At 33.8% G+C, this 18,783-nt stretch overlaps 1 protein-coding gene across 2 annotated transcripts in view; it reads right to left on the reverse strand.

Moving 5' to 3' along the window:
- Positions 1–18,783, reverse strand: part of GRIA2 (glutamate ionotropic receptor AMPA type subunit 2) — a 150,330-nt gene that overhangs the window by 6,384 nt on the left and 125,163 nt on the right. For both annotated transcript variants that reach the window (XM_077139691.1, XM_077139690.1), the window contains one exon: positions 18,379–18,577. In XM_077139691.1, coding sequence (XP_076995806.1) covers positions 18,379–18,577 — 199 coding nt within the window. The remainder of the gene's footprint in view (positions 1–18,378; positions 18,578–18,783) is intronic.

Here is an 18,783-nt window from a genome sequence, read left to right on the forward strand (position 1 = left end):
CCATATTTTCAAACTTCAACTTCTGTGCAAGATGAAATGGAGAGAGAGGTTTAATGGTGCAAAATTTATATTTTGGGTAGCGCATTATCTAATTTAACTTGTATGGTCAGTTTACTATAAATACAGGGAATCTTGAGTAGGGCATGAAATTTTGTTGGTTTGTCCAGGTTAGTGTGATGCCCCAATATATATCCCAGAGTAATTTAGGCAATGAATAAAAAAAGAATTTACAAAGTCCCTTGGGGGAACTGAGGAGAAAGAAGGAAATATTTATCTTCTCCATTTGGGGGATTCCTGACATTCTCACAAGCAGTGGGGACAATCAAATCAATAGGCCAAGCCCTCAATCTTGGGATTCGTCCTTATGAAACTTATTCTTGTAAAGGAAAAGCTAAGCCTACTTATAATTATGCTTAAGAGTCACCTCAAGAGAGCCTCTTTTATAACTCAGATGTGGCCTCTCTCTAAGTCAACTCGGCCCGTGAACTCACTGTCCATCTCCCTACATGGGACATGACTCCCAGGGATGAAAATCTCCTTGGCAATGTGGGACAGAACTCCCAGGATGAGCCAGGACTCAGCATCATGGGATTAAGGAAGTCTTCTTGACCAAAAGAGGAAAGAGAGAAATGAGACAAAGTTTCGGTGGCTGAGAGATTTCAAACAGAATTGAGAGGTTATCCGGGAGGTTATTCTTATGCATTATATAGATAGCATTTTTAGTTTATGATGTATTGGAGTGGCTGGAGGGAAGTACCTGAAACTGTAGAGCTGTGTTCCAGTAGCCTTAATTCTTGAAGATGATTGTATAATGATATAGCTTTTACAATGTGACTGTGTGATTGTGAAAACTTTGCATCTGATGTGTTTTTTATCTAGGATATGGACAGATGAATATAAAAAAAAAAGAGGATGAAATAAAGGAAAAATAGGAGAGATAAGGAGTAAAATAAATTGGGTAGATTGAAATACTAGGGATCAATGAGAGGGAGGGGTAAGGGGTATGAGATGTAGGAGTTTTCTTTTTATTTATTTTCTGGAGTGATGCAAATGTTCTGAAAATGATCATGGTTAATAATACACAATTATGCAATGATAATGGAGATTGATTGTACACCATGTATGGACTGTATGTGTGAGAATATTTCTCAAGAAAAGACAGATTTGAAAATCCATTGCTTAGTGAATCAAGCTGGCTCCTTTATAGTAAAAGCACATCTATGAGAGTGAAAGTTCCACCAGGACCTTACCTAGGGAAATTTTATCTTCAGGCCTATCACTGTGTCTCGCACAATATCTTGCACATGGTAGGTTCTTAGTAAATGTATGCTGATTATTCTTGGATTTGATTAGGAAGATTAAAACCATTCTTGTTTTATCTGCATCTTTGACTACTATAGAAGCTGTCTATATGATTTGTTTTCCTCCTATTTCCTATTTTCATATTCTCCACCTGATTAAAAAATGCTGCAGTATTTGAGTGTGGTTTCTGTATATATCATGCCACCTTTTTAAACTTCAAAATCTTTCTGGAATGTATATTTCCACAAAAACAGGTAATGTGAAAATGTAACAAAATCATTGAGTGATCAAGAGGAAGTCAAACGAAATTAGACAATTATTTTGTCAAATCCCCCATTATACACGGTCAATAAGTCAAATTTTGTATTATCAATTTGGAGACATAAAATACATTTATGAATATGGAAGTCTGCGAAGAAATTTAAAATTCAGTAATGAATTAAGAAGAAAAATACAGGGCGGGTCACATTGGTTCAGCAGGCAGAGTTCTTGCCTGCCATGCTGGAGACCTACCTGCCTATGAAAAGAAAAAGTAGATATTGAAAAAATTATTAAAAAAAGAAGAAAAATACAAATTAAAATCAGGATAACTTTTCTGTAAAGAAGAAATTTTTGAAAGGACATTAAATCACATGAACTGTATAAAAAATAATAGTCAATCAGTGAAGAGAATTTCTTGTTAAAATTATAAAAGCTTTCTTGTTAGTTTTAAAGATATTTTAAAAATATGTATACAGGGATGCAAGGGTAGTTTAGTGGTAGAATTCTCACCTGCCATGAGGGAGACCCAGGTTCAATTCCCAGCCCATGCACTCCCCAGAAAAAAAAAATCAACAATTGGTGCTGCAATAATGGAATATTCATACAGAGAAAGAATGAAACGTGATCCCCACCATACAGCATACAAAAAAAAGTATGTTATATTTACAAGAGTTCCAGGACTTTAAAAAGTAATGTAGGAAAAGGAGATATAGCTCTAGTGTTTTGACTGAGCTAGTTGGCCTATACCTTCGTTGTTCTGATATGTTAGGTCACCTGGACATAAAAGTTCTGCTAAGTTAACCAGTCATATTTTCCATGTTAAGGTCTCATATGTATTATAGAATGCATTTCATATCTTTTAATGGATCAGTATTTTATGATGTGATTGTTAGCAATAAAATCTGAAAATTATCTAAGACTATAAATACATATTGCCAAAATGGTATAAAGCTGGGACGGAAATTTTGTAAAATACATGTTTTTTTCCCAATGGTTAATCTTTCTGACGCCCAGTTGTTAGTTTATTGTTTACCTTCTTAATAAAGTTAATGAAAAGTGCTCAAGACATTTCTTGAAACAGATTTGATCAAATATGCACAGCTAGGATAATTAACAAACTGTATAATCCTTGGTGTTATATTAAAGCTATCATCCATTTGGGCAAGGGGGTATAATGATTTGAACTTTGAAGCTATCTGCAAAAGAAGAACAGAAACAATCTGACTACATTCTTACTGAGAGATAGTTCAAAGGATCTGTGTTTAATTTTTGTTGGCCATATCAGGAAGAAAACTGTTGGTCTGAATTAAATAGGCAAATAGGTAACACCTAGAAATCTTGCTCTTCTCCAAAACCACAGCAATCAAAAAGCAGCCAGTAGTAAAACAATACAAAAGCAAAAGAAAGCTCTTCTCCAAGGTTCCCCTTTCAAGAGCCTGCATAACAAAATACAGTTCTATATTGTTAGATTGGTTTAGGCAACAATGTTTAGCTTGGCCTAATATGTACATTACTACCTGATGCCAGTCAATAGGAGACACACCGCAATACACCAAACCACTATCCTATAGTCTCCTGACCATTTGCTTTTCTATAAATAGAATATTTATTTAAAAAAAAAACACCTCAGCAATTTTTTTTCAAGGTTAATACAATCCCATATGGTCAACTAAAGTAGCATATATAGTGTCTCGCTGCCAAAACATTGGGATTCCAGCAATTCACTTTTTATGCGCACATTTTCTACAATTAAAAACATCTAGAAAATTGAAACAATTGTCTGAAAAAATGCAAGTCAAATGTTGTTCAGATAGCCTCAGTTAGCCCTTTGGTGTGGACTTCTAAGATGAGTGCCAGGCAATGGTAATTACCACCCTTCTAAGCAACATCTAAATTAGAGCATGTTTTAACTCAATAGAAGAGGGAGGGCACGCAATCCAGACTGGCTTTCTAAAACAAATCACTTCCTTCCCCATCACTCGTAATACTAGTCTGAATTCTGGGTCAAGATAGAAAAGCACCATGCAATACAGAAGGAAAATGGAGGGTTGGAATATATTGGTTTCCATCCAGATGTCAAGATGGCCCGAGGTAAAAGTCCTAAGTCTTTCTTAAGAAGTTTCAAATCTCCTTTTCCCACCTCTCCCTGAAATCTAAGTACTGATTTTCACCTAATTTATATAGCCTTAATATGGAAGTATTTTTCCATCTCAATTGCAGCCAAGCCAAGGAGACTGTATTTTTAAAGTTTATGTGTTAAACCCAGGACAACCATTCTCGCAGGAAGCATGATAAATTGAAATGAATTTCTCAGGATAACATCTGCGATCACGTTTTGTTTATGCTTATGAGGAGATAAGTGATTTTTATAGTTTAATTGGGTCCATCACTCTTTACTTCTCTTCGTTTCTTAATAACTCAGAATTTTAATACCTACTTAAAAAGAAAAAAATGAAAATATCCCATTGTCCAGAACTCTGGGGGAGGTTTTACATGTAAACTAAAAACACCTGACACAATTATACCTAAAATGAAGATGCCTTCCTTTCTGTGGAAGAAGCAATCATCTTAATTTATTTCTTTCTCATATAAATTAATGCAGTCATTAATTTTTCTGTCAGCTAACTAAGCTTCACCTCTTTCCCAGAACAAAAAATGACTTTTTAGAGGAAATGGTTATTATACACATGGAGCACAAATTTATTCAATAATTAGTAGAAAATGGAGGTATTGTATTGCAGACATTCTTTACAACTTAGTCTGTTAATTCTTACACAGTTGACTGTCAAAAAATCCTAATTTATCCACTAATTAATAAAATATCAAAATAACTTCTCAGAATCTCAACTGTGAGAAGTGAGCACTTTTTGCTAGAATGAAAGTAAAGAGATTTCCAAATGCCTGGCATCATTTTACACCAGCATTCCATTTACAGTTTTTAGAACTCTGTTAATCATTGTGGAAAATCTAGCTCTAACTTTCACTTCAAACATGAATAATGATCCTTATCATGAAATCTTCTCCCTTTATTTAGAAAAGAAACAATATCTGAGGCAGTAACTTACAAGAAAATAACTCTCAAATTGTAAAAACCTGAGCTGAAGCCTCCTAAATGTAAATATAGTGCCCTAGGATGAATGAATCACCTGTATATCCACACCGTTTGGTTGACATTCTGTAAAATTTTTGCATTTAAAACGAAAGATAACTATCATTCTTTTTAAGATTTTACACTTTTGCCTGATTTTTCAGCCTTCCTGTGGAACGCATAGCATGGCTGACTACTTCATTATAGATGTCAGGAGAGATTTAAATGCTCCCTGGAAGCCACTAGAGTTGGCAGGCGAGGACGGGATCTCATCTAGCTCTCAATCTGTCATCCTTTGATATTGACAAATCTGCAACGCAATTCCTTAAAAAAAAGTCTTTATGTTTTTAAGTTATAGTCACATATTTGAGTTTAGAATTATAAAAATTCACTAACATAGACCAGAATTTTAACTTTTTACAGCAGGGAAATCCCAAAATAGAGCAGTCTTGTCCCTTTCCTATTTAGATGTGGTTTTCAACACGATATATAGTCAAATTTAATCAAGGAAATCTTGACATTTTAAATTGAGTGGTCCTTTTCACTTTCTATGTTGTCTGACCATCATTAGAACATTCCATCTCCTCTTTAAGGGATGCCAAAACATATTAACTTTTAAGCATTGTCTCTTAGGAGTTGGCACAGCCATACGTATTAAATGTGACTGGTATTTCAAATGAAAAGATTATAAAATTACTTCTGCAAAACTGTGACAAATCATGCTGTCATAGAATAAAAGCATTTGGCTTTGGTATATGGTCCTGGATAGAAGTTAAGAAATCAGTGAAGGAAATAACAGAGTGGTAAGGGAAGTAAGAAAAAATAGGAGACAACACTGGGATTTCATGAACTGAAAGAGGAAAATGTGTCAAAAGAACTTGCACAATGGGATTAAATGCAGCACAGTTCTAACGAAGCATGAAAACATTTAAAAAAAATGAATTTGGCCAGAAGGTCATTAAGTGAGTCTTTTAGGAATGCATTCCACAGAGAGTTAGGACAGAGGCTAGATTTCAAAGAATAAAAGAGAAAGTCCCTGGAATGGAAAACAGTGGCTGGAGGAAACAAATTTATGCATTTTTATCAGCTAAAGGAAGCAAAGGAGAGAAATAAGAAGATAAAGGAGAGCAGTGTCATGAGAAGGACTTTTCAAAATTATAGGAAATCTAAGCATAGATTTAAGGCCAGGGAAAGCTGAAAGAAATGGAGAGGAAGATGATGACATTAATATTAGGGTGTACATTTTCAAGCAATATCTTTAGCAACTGAAAAGAGATACTGTCAAAAGCCCAGCTGGATATGTTAGCTTTATAGGAAAATGGATAATTATTCTTCAGAGATTAGTAGAGTAAGATAAGAATAGAATTATCATGCCCTTGTCCATCACTAGAAGTAGTCTCGTTTTAATGGGATTCCTCTAATAAAATCCACTTTCACTGATGAGAATTTTTAGATAGAATTCTGAGAAAGAAAAGTATTCATTTTGGGCTACTTGAAAAGGACTAAAATACCTGACAGATAGGTCTATCCTTTTCCACTTCCAGGCATTAATGGCTACACCACTGAAAGGTATAGGACAGTCCTGCAGCATATATATCAATAAAAAATTGCAGTGAGATTCCAATATACAAATTCATTTTCAATGGTATGAGCTGAGAACATACTTCAAAACAAACATAAAAACATTATGATGATAAAAACTTACAAATGCTTTATAACCTGTGTTTTGAAGCTAATTTTCTACTCTATTTGCCCACATCAGTAGCTACTAAATAAAGAAAAAATTAAAACCTAAAAAGTGTTCCATATTTCAAGTATGATTATTATATATATATTTCTGAAACTCTCCAGTCTTTTAAAATCAACATTGCTAATAAAGGTTTATTTAACCACATGTATAAAAATTAAAGACCATTTTCTTTAGGTTTTTCCATAAATGAAAAGGAAGCACATTAATTTTCCTGATGGAGAAACTACAGCTTCATAACGGACAGTCATAGTCTAAATAAATGGAGAGGGTAGTTTAGGTAAGAATTAGTATTTTACCAATACAGCTTTCAAGAAAGTTCAATTTCATAAATTTAACATTTATTATTGGCTGAAAAGCACAAGTTTTTGCTCATATGCTTACTTTCTTTTACACAGTAAAAAACTACACCATGCATTTTGCCTAAAAAATCGATGGTAAACACCCAAGTAAAGTCATTACTTAGACATTCCTTTACTTACTTAGCTTTATTAAAATTTTAATGTTCAAAGCTGTAACTCTTTGGATTGAGAATAAAAGAAAAAACTATTCAAATTTTCAATTTCATGAAGTTATGATTTAAGTCAATAGAAAAAATTTTGGGAATCATTACGATCAGATATTTGAAAGAATTTTGAACATTTTATATAGAGTCTCACCATGTCTCTCATTCTGTAATGAGCACAATTGATTAACTCTTTATGAAAGACTACAGTGAATAAAATATTCTAAAGAGGTATGGGTTTGCTTTCTTTGGTTTTCATGATGCCTCTGCTATATAGTTTCATTTTAAATAAAGCCGATTTCTCAAATAATGTTAAATATATTCACATTAAACTGTATTAAATTCTTTGAGCATTAAAAGGAAACAATTTCAGCTTCTTAGAAATCAAAAAGGTATTTAGTAAAGACTGTAGCTAAAACTATTACTTTTAGCAACTTCAAGTTTTTAAACTTGTCACCAGAAGGAATCTTAAAAATCACATATTATATCATAAGCCTTTTATTTTAGGAATAAATAGAGCAAAATTCAGAAAGATTAAGTAACTTGCTTAAGTTAGCATAGTTTTTTACCCTGAGGGAGAACTATACATGTATTATACATTAAACCATAAAAAGTACTATAACATAATGAAGAAATACTCATTTAACAATATTATGATAAATTTTCGAGAACTAGAAGTAAATATTTGGTCATAATTTATTTAAAAGTAAGCAAGGCTTGAATAAATTATATTTGCTATATTTTAATCAACCAGAAGTACAGCTAAGCTAGTCTCAGAGCTCGCCTTTGTCATGTTAAAGTTGCTTCCAAATGTGAGAAATACAGAGTCAGTTTATGATGTATATTATTAGCAGACTCATATCCCCTGGTGAGATTGAAAAACAATGTCTTCAGGTTTAAACTGCAAATAATAGTGCATCTATATGTTTTCACTCTACTCATTCTCTCAATGATATAATTATTAAAATGTCCTGCCACGAGTCAGGCTCATTCAGGTGCACTTCCCATGACTAATTTATATTTGAGGTATTTAATTTTATGCCCCCATGTATACATAGTGTGAATGGACAATGCAAAAGAAAGAGCAAGTGATCCCTCATGATGATGTCTTTATATTTTATCTTTTTTTTTTTACATGGGCAGGCACTGGGAATTGAACCCGGGTCCTCTGGCATGGCAAGGTGGCATGGCAGACAGGCGTCCTTGCCTGCTGAGCCACCGTGGCCCACCCTTTATATTTTAATAGAGACACTAAACTGACAATCCATGGACTATTTGTAAATACAGAAAATTTTGTATCATTAATGTATTTGAGAAAATATTTCATATTATCCTTGTGAATTACATGGAGAATTATAGTTAGCAGAATTAGGTGGGTTTATCATTGGACTACTAATCATATCATACTCAGAGATCATTATTATTTGTTTTTATGTTAATAATGATCTGAAGGGAAGCTGTTGTACGACTGATAGCCTTCATATGGTCTGTATTTCAGTCAACAATTTGGATGAAAACATGAATGGCAAATGTTTCAAATTTGCAGATAAAATAATACTAAGAATAATATCATTATGATAAATCAAAGAATCCATATTTCACTTTTGTGGGCTTGGGCCAATAAGCCAAAACAAAGACACAGTTCAGCAGTGTGATGAATGCAAAATCTGGTATGGAGCCACAATCAATTGCACATTTAGAAACAAAAGACATGAAGTTTACACAATTCATATTAAAATCATCCAGGTGATCAGTAAGCCACAGATTAGGGGAAGCCAGTAATGTTATACAACTAATAAACTTGAAGGTTTTTAAATAGAATCATAAGGTCTGGATTTAGGATCTGAATGTCAAACCCTTGAGTGCCAAGCAGGATATTTAAGGGATGAAACAAACATAAATAGAGTAATAAGGGATGGTGAGATCATAGCTACTGCACAGTATGTGCTCTAGGTAAAGGTAGGCAATTTTTTAAAATCTAAACACTACGCTCTTTGGAAGACTCAAGTATACAGGCTGAAATCTGTCAAAGTCTGAATTTTCAGAATCTAGCTAAGATCCTTTAGAGAGAGATCAAGTCCCACCATAATTGTAGATACCACACTTTATGAATAACACTAACAAGCTTACATTTAAAAGTCATTAAGAGAAGATGGTGAAAGGTTTAAAAACACAGGTTAATGAAGAATAGATGAGGGGATTCAGAATTGTTAAGCTATAAGTAAGTAAATTTAAGAGAGAACTATTGTCTTAAAAAATTCCACACATCTGTCTTATGGAAAAGAAAACAATTGCTAACATCAGAATTAGGACCAATGAATGAAAGCATTTAGGAGGCAAGTCTTAGTTTCATAAGAAGAGCTTTCTAAAAGCAATAACAATAAAACCATATAAAATTGGAATCAAATGTTAAGAAAATTGGAATCAAATGTTAAGAAAATTGGCAAGTTATCACTCATGAGGATATCCAAGAATACCTTTATGATATTTGCATGATTAACTCTTAATAAATGGCATAGTATTTCAAATATGAACAGAAATTGAGAGGCAATTTATAATCTCATCAAAGATGAGAATGCTGATGCCATCAGAATACACCATGCGGCAAAAGGAAGTTACCTGCAATGTGAGAATCAACCTCTAAAATACTCTATGTGACCTTCCTGATCCAACTTCAACATGTATAGAAACAGGACAGTATGTGAATGTTGTTTTTGAGCAAACAAAAAGTGCATGCAATTTATAAAATATTGGTTTGTTTTGACTAGCCTAACTTAAAAGACTGTGAGATTCTCTTTTGCTATTATAAATGAACAAATTTGCAGGAAGCACAGTGGTTTTGAGAAAACAGCAACACTGCTAGACCACCTGCATTGTTCTCTATAATAAGCTACCATTGAAATATCTATACATCTTTTACTGCTAGGTTCTAAACAGGTGCTTCAGTATGTTGAGGTTATAAACCAATAAAGGGAAGAAGGGGATCCAATCCAGTGTCTACATTTCATCTAACAATCTTATTTTACAGGTTTTGATTTATGGAAAATATCACAGGACTGAATTTGATTTTTAAATCAGCAAAAAAAATTTTTTTGGATTTCAGGGAAATTAAACATGAGAGGACTGATGATTTCAAAAGTCAGAAAGCACTAGGGGAAATACTAACTGATGTATTAAAGATGTTGGAACACTTGGCTTGTCAGTATGAACCCCTTTGGGAAATCAAAGATTACAATATTTTCTATCTTTTTTACACTCAAATAGCACAATATCCATGCATGCACAGGAAGTTTATCTGTATTCTGAAAAAATATTCAAAAGGTACTGATCTAAACATTTCTGATAAAAAGTTATATCAACGTTGTTTCATCATTAAAACATTGCCTTCAATAAAAGAGGATTTAACTTAGAGAATCCATTCTTTTTTGCCATGACAAGAATGAAGATCTAGCAAAAAAAGAATTTGGAGGAAAATCATTTAGGACAATGAATCATTATATATAATTAAGAAAGGGTAGTATCATATGTTCATATATATATTTAGAATAGAAAAGCCACATTAAAATTTCTAAATTTTCTATCCATTTCTGTTAAATGTATGCGTTCATCATTTTTATGGTTGGCATAGCTGTAATTTTGAAAAGCATAAATACTCATGTCTGTTTCTATTTTTGTTTAAATTTTATTTTAATACATATATAAAATTAGTTTTTAATTCCAGCTGGTATTTTTAAAGAAGCAATACCAGCTAGAAAGTCCGAGTGAGATCTTATAAATTTTAAATTTTAAACTCTACAGAACAACTTCTACTAACATAAGTCCTTTCTTTAAACATAGTCTTAAACATATCAATTTTTGGAACCTTGAAACATTTGACGTAGCTTGATGTGTCCAATTTCCATTTTGTCATTTCCCAGTGAAAATAAGCTGTCACATTTACCAGTGAGTTTGCCTTTGATAATTACTCAAAATGATTCAGAACAAAATTAAATGCTGAAACTATGAAATCTAAATTACCTTAGCATCAAATTTTCCTTTAAATGTCAGTAACTACTTAAAAAAATTCTCAAAATTTTATGAACAATATTTAGATTTAGTTCAGATTTTCATTCTAAAATATCAATGATTGCACACTAATGATTGCACAATTCTGTTTCCCTTCTCCACAAAGATCTGGGGTTCAGTTTATTACCATGGTGACTAGTGTGAAAAATCCAATACAGACAGGTCAAGATGATTTTTTTCACTTAAACACAAACTGAATTGAACATTAAGTAAATTGAACATGAAGTCAACTAAAATTCCTGTGTAGTTTTATTCTGAAATTGACCTATGAGGCTTCCAAGCAGGAATTTAAGAGGGTTTTGAAATGAAGGAGTAATCCCAAATTATTTCTGTATTGCTTCAACCATTTTTGCTAATACAATTGTCCTTATGAGCTGATGTTGGTGTGAAAAGTGGTGCTTTCTCTTTGGTATGGACAGTCATAGGGAGCCTTCTGAAATCTGATTAGAGTGAAATTATTCAGCCATGAGATAATATGAAATTTTCCCCTTTGTAACACAATGGGATGGTTTGAGAGCACAGTAAAATTTGCAGAGCATGACTGTGGACAGAGGACAATAAAAAAATAACTCATGTTGGAAGCAACTACTGCTTTGCACAATTACCATAATTCAAGCAGGCATACCCTTTTCTTTTTCCTTCCATAGCAGTCTGGCCACAGAAGCCACAAAATTCAATATGGTGTTCTAACTATTTCTATATTGTTTCTATTCCCATGTATTGTGGGTACCTCTGAATGAAATGCATGGTCCTTAAACTTAGCAATCATTTTTAAAGGAAACAATTACAAATCCTGCTAAAATTTCAACGTTTCTATGCTGCAAAACCAGGTACGGTTAGTTCAAATAGAATACAGGGAGTTCAGGATAATTGATTTCTGAAATTCAATGTTGTCCTTGAGAATTCAATGCTGTCTTCAGATGTTCTGTGGAATGGTGAGAAAAATGAAAATGTCAAAGAAAGAAAAACTGCCAACCAGAGAGAAAATGATTTCAACATGTCCTGGATCATCTAGAGACCACGTGGGCAAGAGCTGTCAGAGGTGCAGATTGCTATACTATAATCAGATTCCCCCAAAGTAAGCAAGACTTGTACGGGCATGTGGGATTGAGGAGGACTTCTTGACCAAAAGGGGGAAAAGATATGGGAAAAAATAACGTCTCAATGGCTGAGAGATTTCAAATAGAGTTGAGAGTCATTCTGGAGGTTATTCTTAAGCAGTATATAGATACACTTTTTCCAGTTTTGGTGTATTGGAGTAGCTAAAGTAAAATACCTGAAACTGTTGAACTGTGTTCCAGTAGCCTTGATTCTTGAAGATGATTGTGTAACTATATAGCTTTCATAGTGTGATGGTGTGATTGTGAAGACCTTGTGACTGACATTCTGTTTATCCAGTGTATAGATAGATGAGTAAGAAAATAAGATGAAAAATAAATAAATAATGGTGGGGGAGGAACAATGGGGATGGAATTTGGGGTGTTCCTTTACTTTTATTTTTATTCTTATTTTCGTTTTGGGGGGAGTAACGAAAATGTTCAAAAGTCGGCTGTGATGAATTCACAGCTATATGGTGATATTGTGAACCACTGATAGAACACTTTGGATGATTATATGGTAAAGGAACATATATATCAATGCAGTTGCATTTAAAAAGTAAGAGAAATCTGTAATAGATATGATTAGCCATGATATCAATGACCTACATATAACCATATAGTGCAATTTAATGCTTATTTATTGTCATTCAGTATTTACTTAGAACTGCTGTATTAAAAATTATTTAATATTTAAACCTGGGTGACAGGTTTATAAAGGCTTTATTTTGAAAGGAGCAGTTTTCAACATATGTAAAAATCCATGTGGCTATACCCCACTTCATCTCCAAAGGATTTAAAAGATATAGTATCTACTAAAGACAAGGTAAAAGCATATATTCATATGTCTGCCTATGTAGAAATAGGTGATATATCAGTAACTATGGCAGAGAAATAATTAATTACACCAAAAATAATGAAATAAATGGGGAGACTCGCCATGAATTAGAGACATTTTTTTCTGTAGAATATGAATAAGGAAACTCTGCTGTATATTGCCAAATACAAGGAGTAACTGGAACAAAATATAACTTTAATAAAATGGCATTTTATATACTGCTATAAGGAAGCTGTATATTTGTGAGTATACACCAAACCATATCCTTACATTTAACTATAAATAGGTATAGTGTACACCACAAAGGCATTGCATAAAATACTACTACCTTTAAAAGAATAATCTCAATTCTTATAATTCCCTGCGAATCATAACCATTGGACAGCATCTCTTCTATTTATATTTGCATATATTGCGGAAAGAAAAATTTCAAATTAGTTCTTTCACTCAGGTGGGGAACATGTGCATTAATGAAACATCATTTATGCTATTTCTAAACTCTAAAAATTGGAGATAGTGAGTAACAACCATATAGGTTCAAAAATGATTGTCAGACTAAATTTTTCCTCTGAGAATGGAAAGATTAGTTAAATAAGAAGGGAAAAACCTTTACTTTGGCAGTCTTTTAGAACATCTTCAGCTGACATTAGCATCATTTAATAGACTACTTATTTGGATGATATACTACATCCCTCACACTCCCAAAGGAGAGAATCAGAGGAAAGGGTGCAAGGTAGGGGATTGAGGGTAGGCTTGACAAATTTCCTATCTGCTAAGTAACAATTGTGCTTCACTGATTGACAGTCCAATGATAAGTTTATATCCAAAAGTAAATTTCCTGTATTGAAAAATCTAAGATTCTTCAGAAGCATAATCCATACAGATGTTAAACAAAACCATACAATTCAAGATCTGTCTTATTTTATTGACAGATGAAATTATTAAAATGAAAAATTCTAAACATAATGATTTCTAATCGAAAGCCTAATTCTCTATTAATTATAGGTATGCTACAGCGGCGCAATGATTAGGGATGATCAGCAAATCCAAATGAGTCAGACTCTGCAATTCACTCTATGAAGGGATTTATAAGGGTTTCAAAAGCAGCAAACCCCAGGAAATGAAGATGGAGACTCTTTTATCTCACATCTCTTGGTGGTTGCAAGATTGTCCTCCAATGGGTGGGCCACAGTGGCTCAGCAGGCAGGAATGCTTGCCTGTGATGCCAGAGGACCCGGGTTTGATTCCTGATGCCTGCCCATGTAGAAAAAAAACAAAAAAACAAAAACAAACAAACAAAAAAAGATTGTCCTCCATTTACTGTCTCTCTCTAGTGGGACAAAGTAAATATTTCATAAATGTGTGATTTAATAATTATCACTCAAGGAAAATATGTATTGTAATTTAGAAAATGTTCAGTTTAAATTAGAATGCTAAACTTAGTAAGTGTTCATTATTTTCTCTAAAGTAATATTAATATAAGAACTCATTACTAAATCATATGCCTGCAAACTGAAAAATAAATCTGAACTATTATCATCACCATAGGACAAAATAGAGAACTAAAAATGAGATGACATATTCATCTTATAAATTGATATAAGGTACCTTCATCCAAACAAAGGTATATATATTTATGAAACATTAATTAATATTGAGAGCAAAAGACGAGGGACTCAGAGCCTTGGATATTATTTCCAAACAGACCGTTTAATCTCTAAATGGTCTTAAATAACTTTTTATCCTATGGCTAGTTATTTATTACTCAAAGTTTAGACTAGATGATGAACTATTTCTCATATAAATTTCTCCAGCGGCGAAATTCAAAGTTTCTGCTATGATAAAAGCAGAACATTAACGTGATATACTCTGTGATAGTAGAAAATAATTTGGTAATAATATAAATGATGAAATCTTAATTTAAAAGAACATACAAAAGAGAAAAGCTGCCAATAAGACCAAGTAAAGCCACATTAGGAAACAGAAGAGAATTGTTAGGACCATGAAGATTGGCAAATGTTAACACTTTCTTCTTCAACATATGATTAGCTGTTTTGAGTCTGAAAGTTAGCATAACAGATGGCCAGAGAACATAGGGTACAGAACATGTCTTCAGTTCAGGCTTCAGCCCACTCTATCTATACCTCCTTTCTTAGCAATCTGGGCACTATAATAATCAACTTGACAGCTTTCACCCTGTCCTGAAATTACCTTACAACAGGAGCTCCAAAAGTGCCTGGGGTGCAAACGCACAGTTGAGAGAGGGGCTCACCCAAGACGTGCAGTGAATGCCAATTTTAGGAACACCAGCAAAGAGAATTTCCTATGCAACACTTTTCACCAGAGTCTTAGAAATTCAACCAGAGTACAGCTAGTGAACAGATTCCAGCACCGCTAAGGATTTAAGGAAAGAAATGTTCGTGAAAATCAGTTACATCTTGCCTTTCAAATGGCTCTGAACTAGCCTCATTATATTAAATTGATTTTTTTTTTGCATGCTATGTGGCAGAGTCACATTTCATTATTTTTCCATGTGAGCACCTGTTATTGCAGCACCATTTGTTGAATTTTTGTCTCTTTGTTTTGCTTGGGGTTTTTTTGGGGGGGTGCATGGACTGGGAATCAAACCCAGGTATTCCACGTGGCAGATGAGAATTCTACCACCGAACTACCCTTGCACCGCCCCCCCCCCCCAGTCTCAATACATTTGAAATAACACTCTGTGAAGAAAAATGCTTTGTTCAAAAGGGAATATATAATTCGATCTTTATATACCAGTGCAACAAGCTTTATGTTGGAAAATTATGAGACTTGATGCATATCCTTGAAAAAGCACGATATCTTAAAAAAACATTTTGGGGGCTAGAAGCAAAATTATATTTTTCCTCACTATTATTTTGGTACCCAATTATCACACATTAATACAGTTAGCAAAGTGCTCAAAATTATTCATGATCTAGCAGCTCCCTTTTATTTAATTCATCTTTAAGAAATAAACCTTCTGTGTACATTATTTCCCAAATCTCAACCATGTCATATGTTTCAGTGGAGAAATTAACATGAAAAGTTCCTATTCACTTTCGAAAGTAGGCTTTTATCTTCCTTTTACAAATACAGAGTAGTGTGGCATTTAAATACTTTTGAGTTCATCCTCTTCTTTCTTTAGATGAAAGGGAAGCTGACTATAATTCTATCTGCACTGAGATCTAGCCTTCATCGATTCCACAGATCCTTTTGGAGCTATATTGAGAGGAAGGATGAACCTCTGTCTGGGCATCCATCTTCAGTAAAGAATGGTTATGGATATGTCACCTTTGCTTTAAAGATAAGAGCACGACAGAAGCCTTCTCACCTTCCTGCCTCTGCTCACCCAACCTAGCATTACATTAGCAAACATGGATGTGACCAAAAGCAAAGCATGGAAGCCATGAAATATATCCAAATGCCTTACTCTGCAAGGCAGATTAGGACCCTTGTGATGACTAACAAGTCTTGGAACACTTATTAGCCACCTGAGATTAGTCAAATCCTCAAATTTCTCCAAACTTCAATTTAATAATGCATAGAATCCAAGCAAAAATCATTGACCTGTCTATCAGATGGAAATATTGTGGTATTCAAAGAAATAATGCACAAGAAACTCCCAATAGGTTATTAGTTTCCCTAAATACTATCAGCACTTCTCTATTACTCTAGGTAAACTTCACAGTCTTACAAGTGGCAAACCATGAGTTACATTGGGAAATAAATATATAGTCCCAAAATATCCACCATGTTGGAACCATGGTCTCCCTGGGGTAAAGGTCCTGAAACACAAGCCATTGCATTCTCTGTCCAGAGTCACTTAGCCTCCTTGAATTATCTACTAGGGTACGGGAGTGTATGGGCCATGGAATCCTGGCACACTGGTGATTAAAGCAAATGTTTCTAGGATTACCTGAGTTCGGGTGTACTGAAAAGCTCAGTGGTAGTGAACGTGCTGTGCAGACATTGGGATTATTGTTGTCTTTACAGATAATGGCAGCAACTTTCAATGGATGAATACTCATCTGGAGGAGAGTGACTAGAAACTATTAAGATTATTTTTTAAGTAACCTAAATTGCACCAGAAGAAACTACCCCATGACATAATAGGTGCCTGCCTCATTTACAGACTTCAAATTCTTCAAATGAGAGGAATACTGATAAAAAATATATAAATAAGACAAAGGCAAACCACGTTAGGGCAAAAGTAATAAAAAGGCTTCAAAATATACTTTTAATAAAGAACTATGCAATATTCTAATTTATTTTAATAAACCCATTGTTATAATGGAGCGCTGTGTTATCTCAAGAGATATTCATACACATATGCCGTATATATCCAGAAGTGACAATAAATTATCTTTAATAGCAAATCTGTGTTATAACATTTATACCTAGAATTGCATTAAGCTCAGAGAAGCTGCTGAAAGATCAAACATACTGCTGCACTTAGATTGGGGAACCTAATAAAATCATTAAGTTCCCGTATTTCCCACACATAGCTTTTGATTCTGCCCCTAGTATCTTTCCAGTCATCACCTCTTCAGTCCAAATAAAGTTATTTGGAAAGGAGACCAGAGGAAACATTGAAGGAAATGGTCTTCAACTGATAATATACTGCTTCAAACAGCTGGCCAACGTGAGGCCCTAACCCTAATTCTAGAGTAAACTGGCAATATCTCACCCAAACAGACTTGGATACATCCAAAGATATGCACAGATCAGCAGAAATCATCATGCAGAAATTGGCTTCAGACTTAAGGTAATCAGCTATATTTAAACATCTTAATAGAAAGAATAATTATACAGAGACAATAGTGAAATGAGAGAAAATTATGCCACCATCAGGCCTTTAGCTTATTCTACAAAGACTGAAAGGCCATAAATCAAAATAATTAAATCACATTTGATATGCACATTATATTTAGGGTGCTCATTTTAAAAGTTAGAAGAATGAATCCCTTTGTCATTAACCTTTTTTTTTTGAGGGTTTGCGCAAAAAATTCAGAATTTTCACAAATGAATACAGTATGTTTCTTGGTATAGAATTAACATAACTGGTTTTAATGTGAGTTAACTGAAAACTATGTAAGATAAATGCAGTCATACATATTTAGAATAAAACCCAAATTTAAACCCTCTTGTTTAAAAAGCAATCTAAAAGTAACCTAATTTTGTTCCAAAATAGCCATCGTTTTTCACAAAACTACGATTTCCTTGCAACCTTGTGGTTTTTCTTTTGAGTTAAGAAATAGGAAATAGACAGAAATAGAGATTTGGGTGAAGGTAGGGAAATGCCCAGGGACAGAGACAGAAATAGAGATTGAGTTAGAGACAGAAAGATGGAGGTGTTTTTGCCATAACACCTTGGAATGATCATGGGATGGGGCGAAAGAGAGTTTAAATAAGATAAATTTTAATAACAAAATTGGAAGCTGCAAATGCTCTTACCCTAAAAAATTCCTTAGTGGAGCCGGAGTCCAATGTCCCATAAGCAATTTCTGTTTGCTTAGAAAGATCTTCAGCGCTTTCGATGGGAGAGACCATCCTCTCTACGGTCAGGAAGGCAGCTAAGTTAGCCGTGTAGGATGAGATTATGATCAGGGTAAAGAACCACCAAACACCTCCAACAATGCGCCCAGAGAGGGATCTAATAACAAGTATGACATGGATTTGTAGAGTGAAATGAATGACCTAATTCAACAAGCAATTTAGCAGTTTTATGCAAATACTGACTTATATGAATACTTTGTTTTATACTTTTCAATATATCTGCTGGTTAACGAAATGAGAAATTCAGTTCTTGGCAAGGGGTACAGATGAGCTAGATTTAATGACCAGCACAGGGGCCAAAAC

Source organism: Tamandua tetradactyla, chromosome 22 (genome assembly GCF_023851605.1).
Source record: "Tamandua tetradactyla isolate mTamTet1 chromosome 22, mTamTet1.pri, whole genome shotgun sequence".
Classification (NCBI taxonomy): domain Eukaryota; kingdom Metazoa; phylum Chordata; class Mammalia; order Pilosa; family Myrmecophagidae; genus Tamandua; species Tamandua tetradactyla.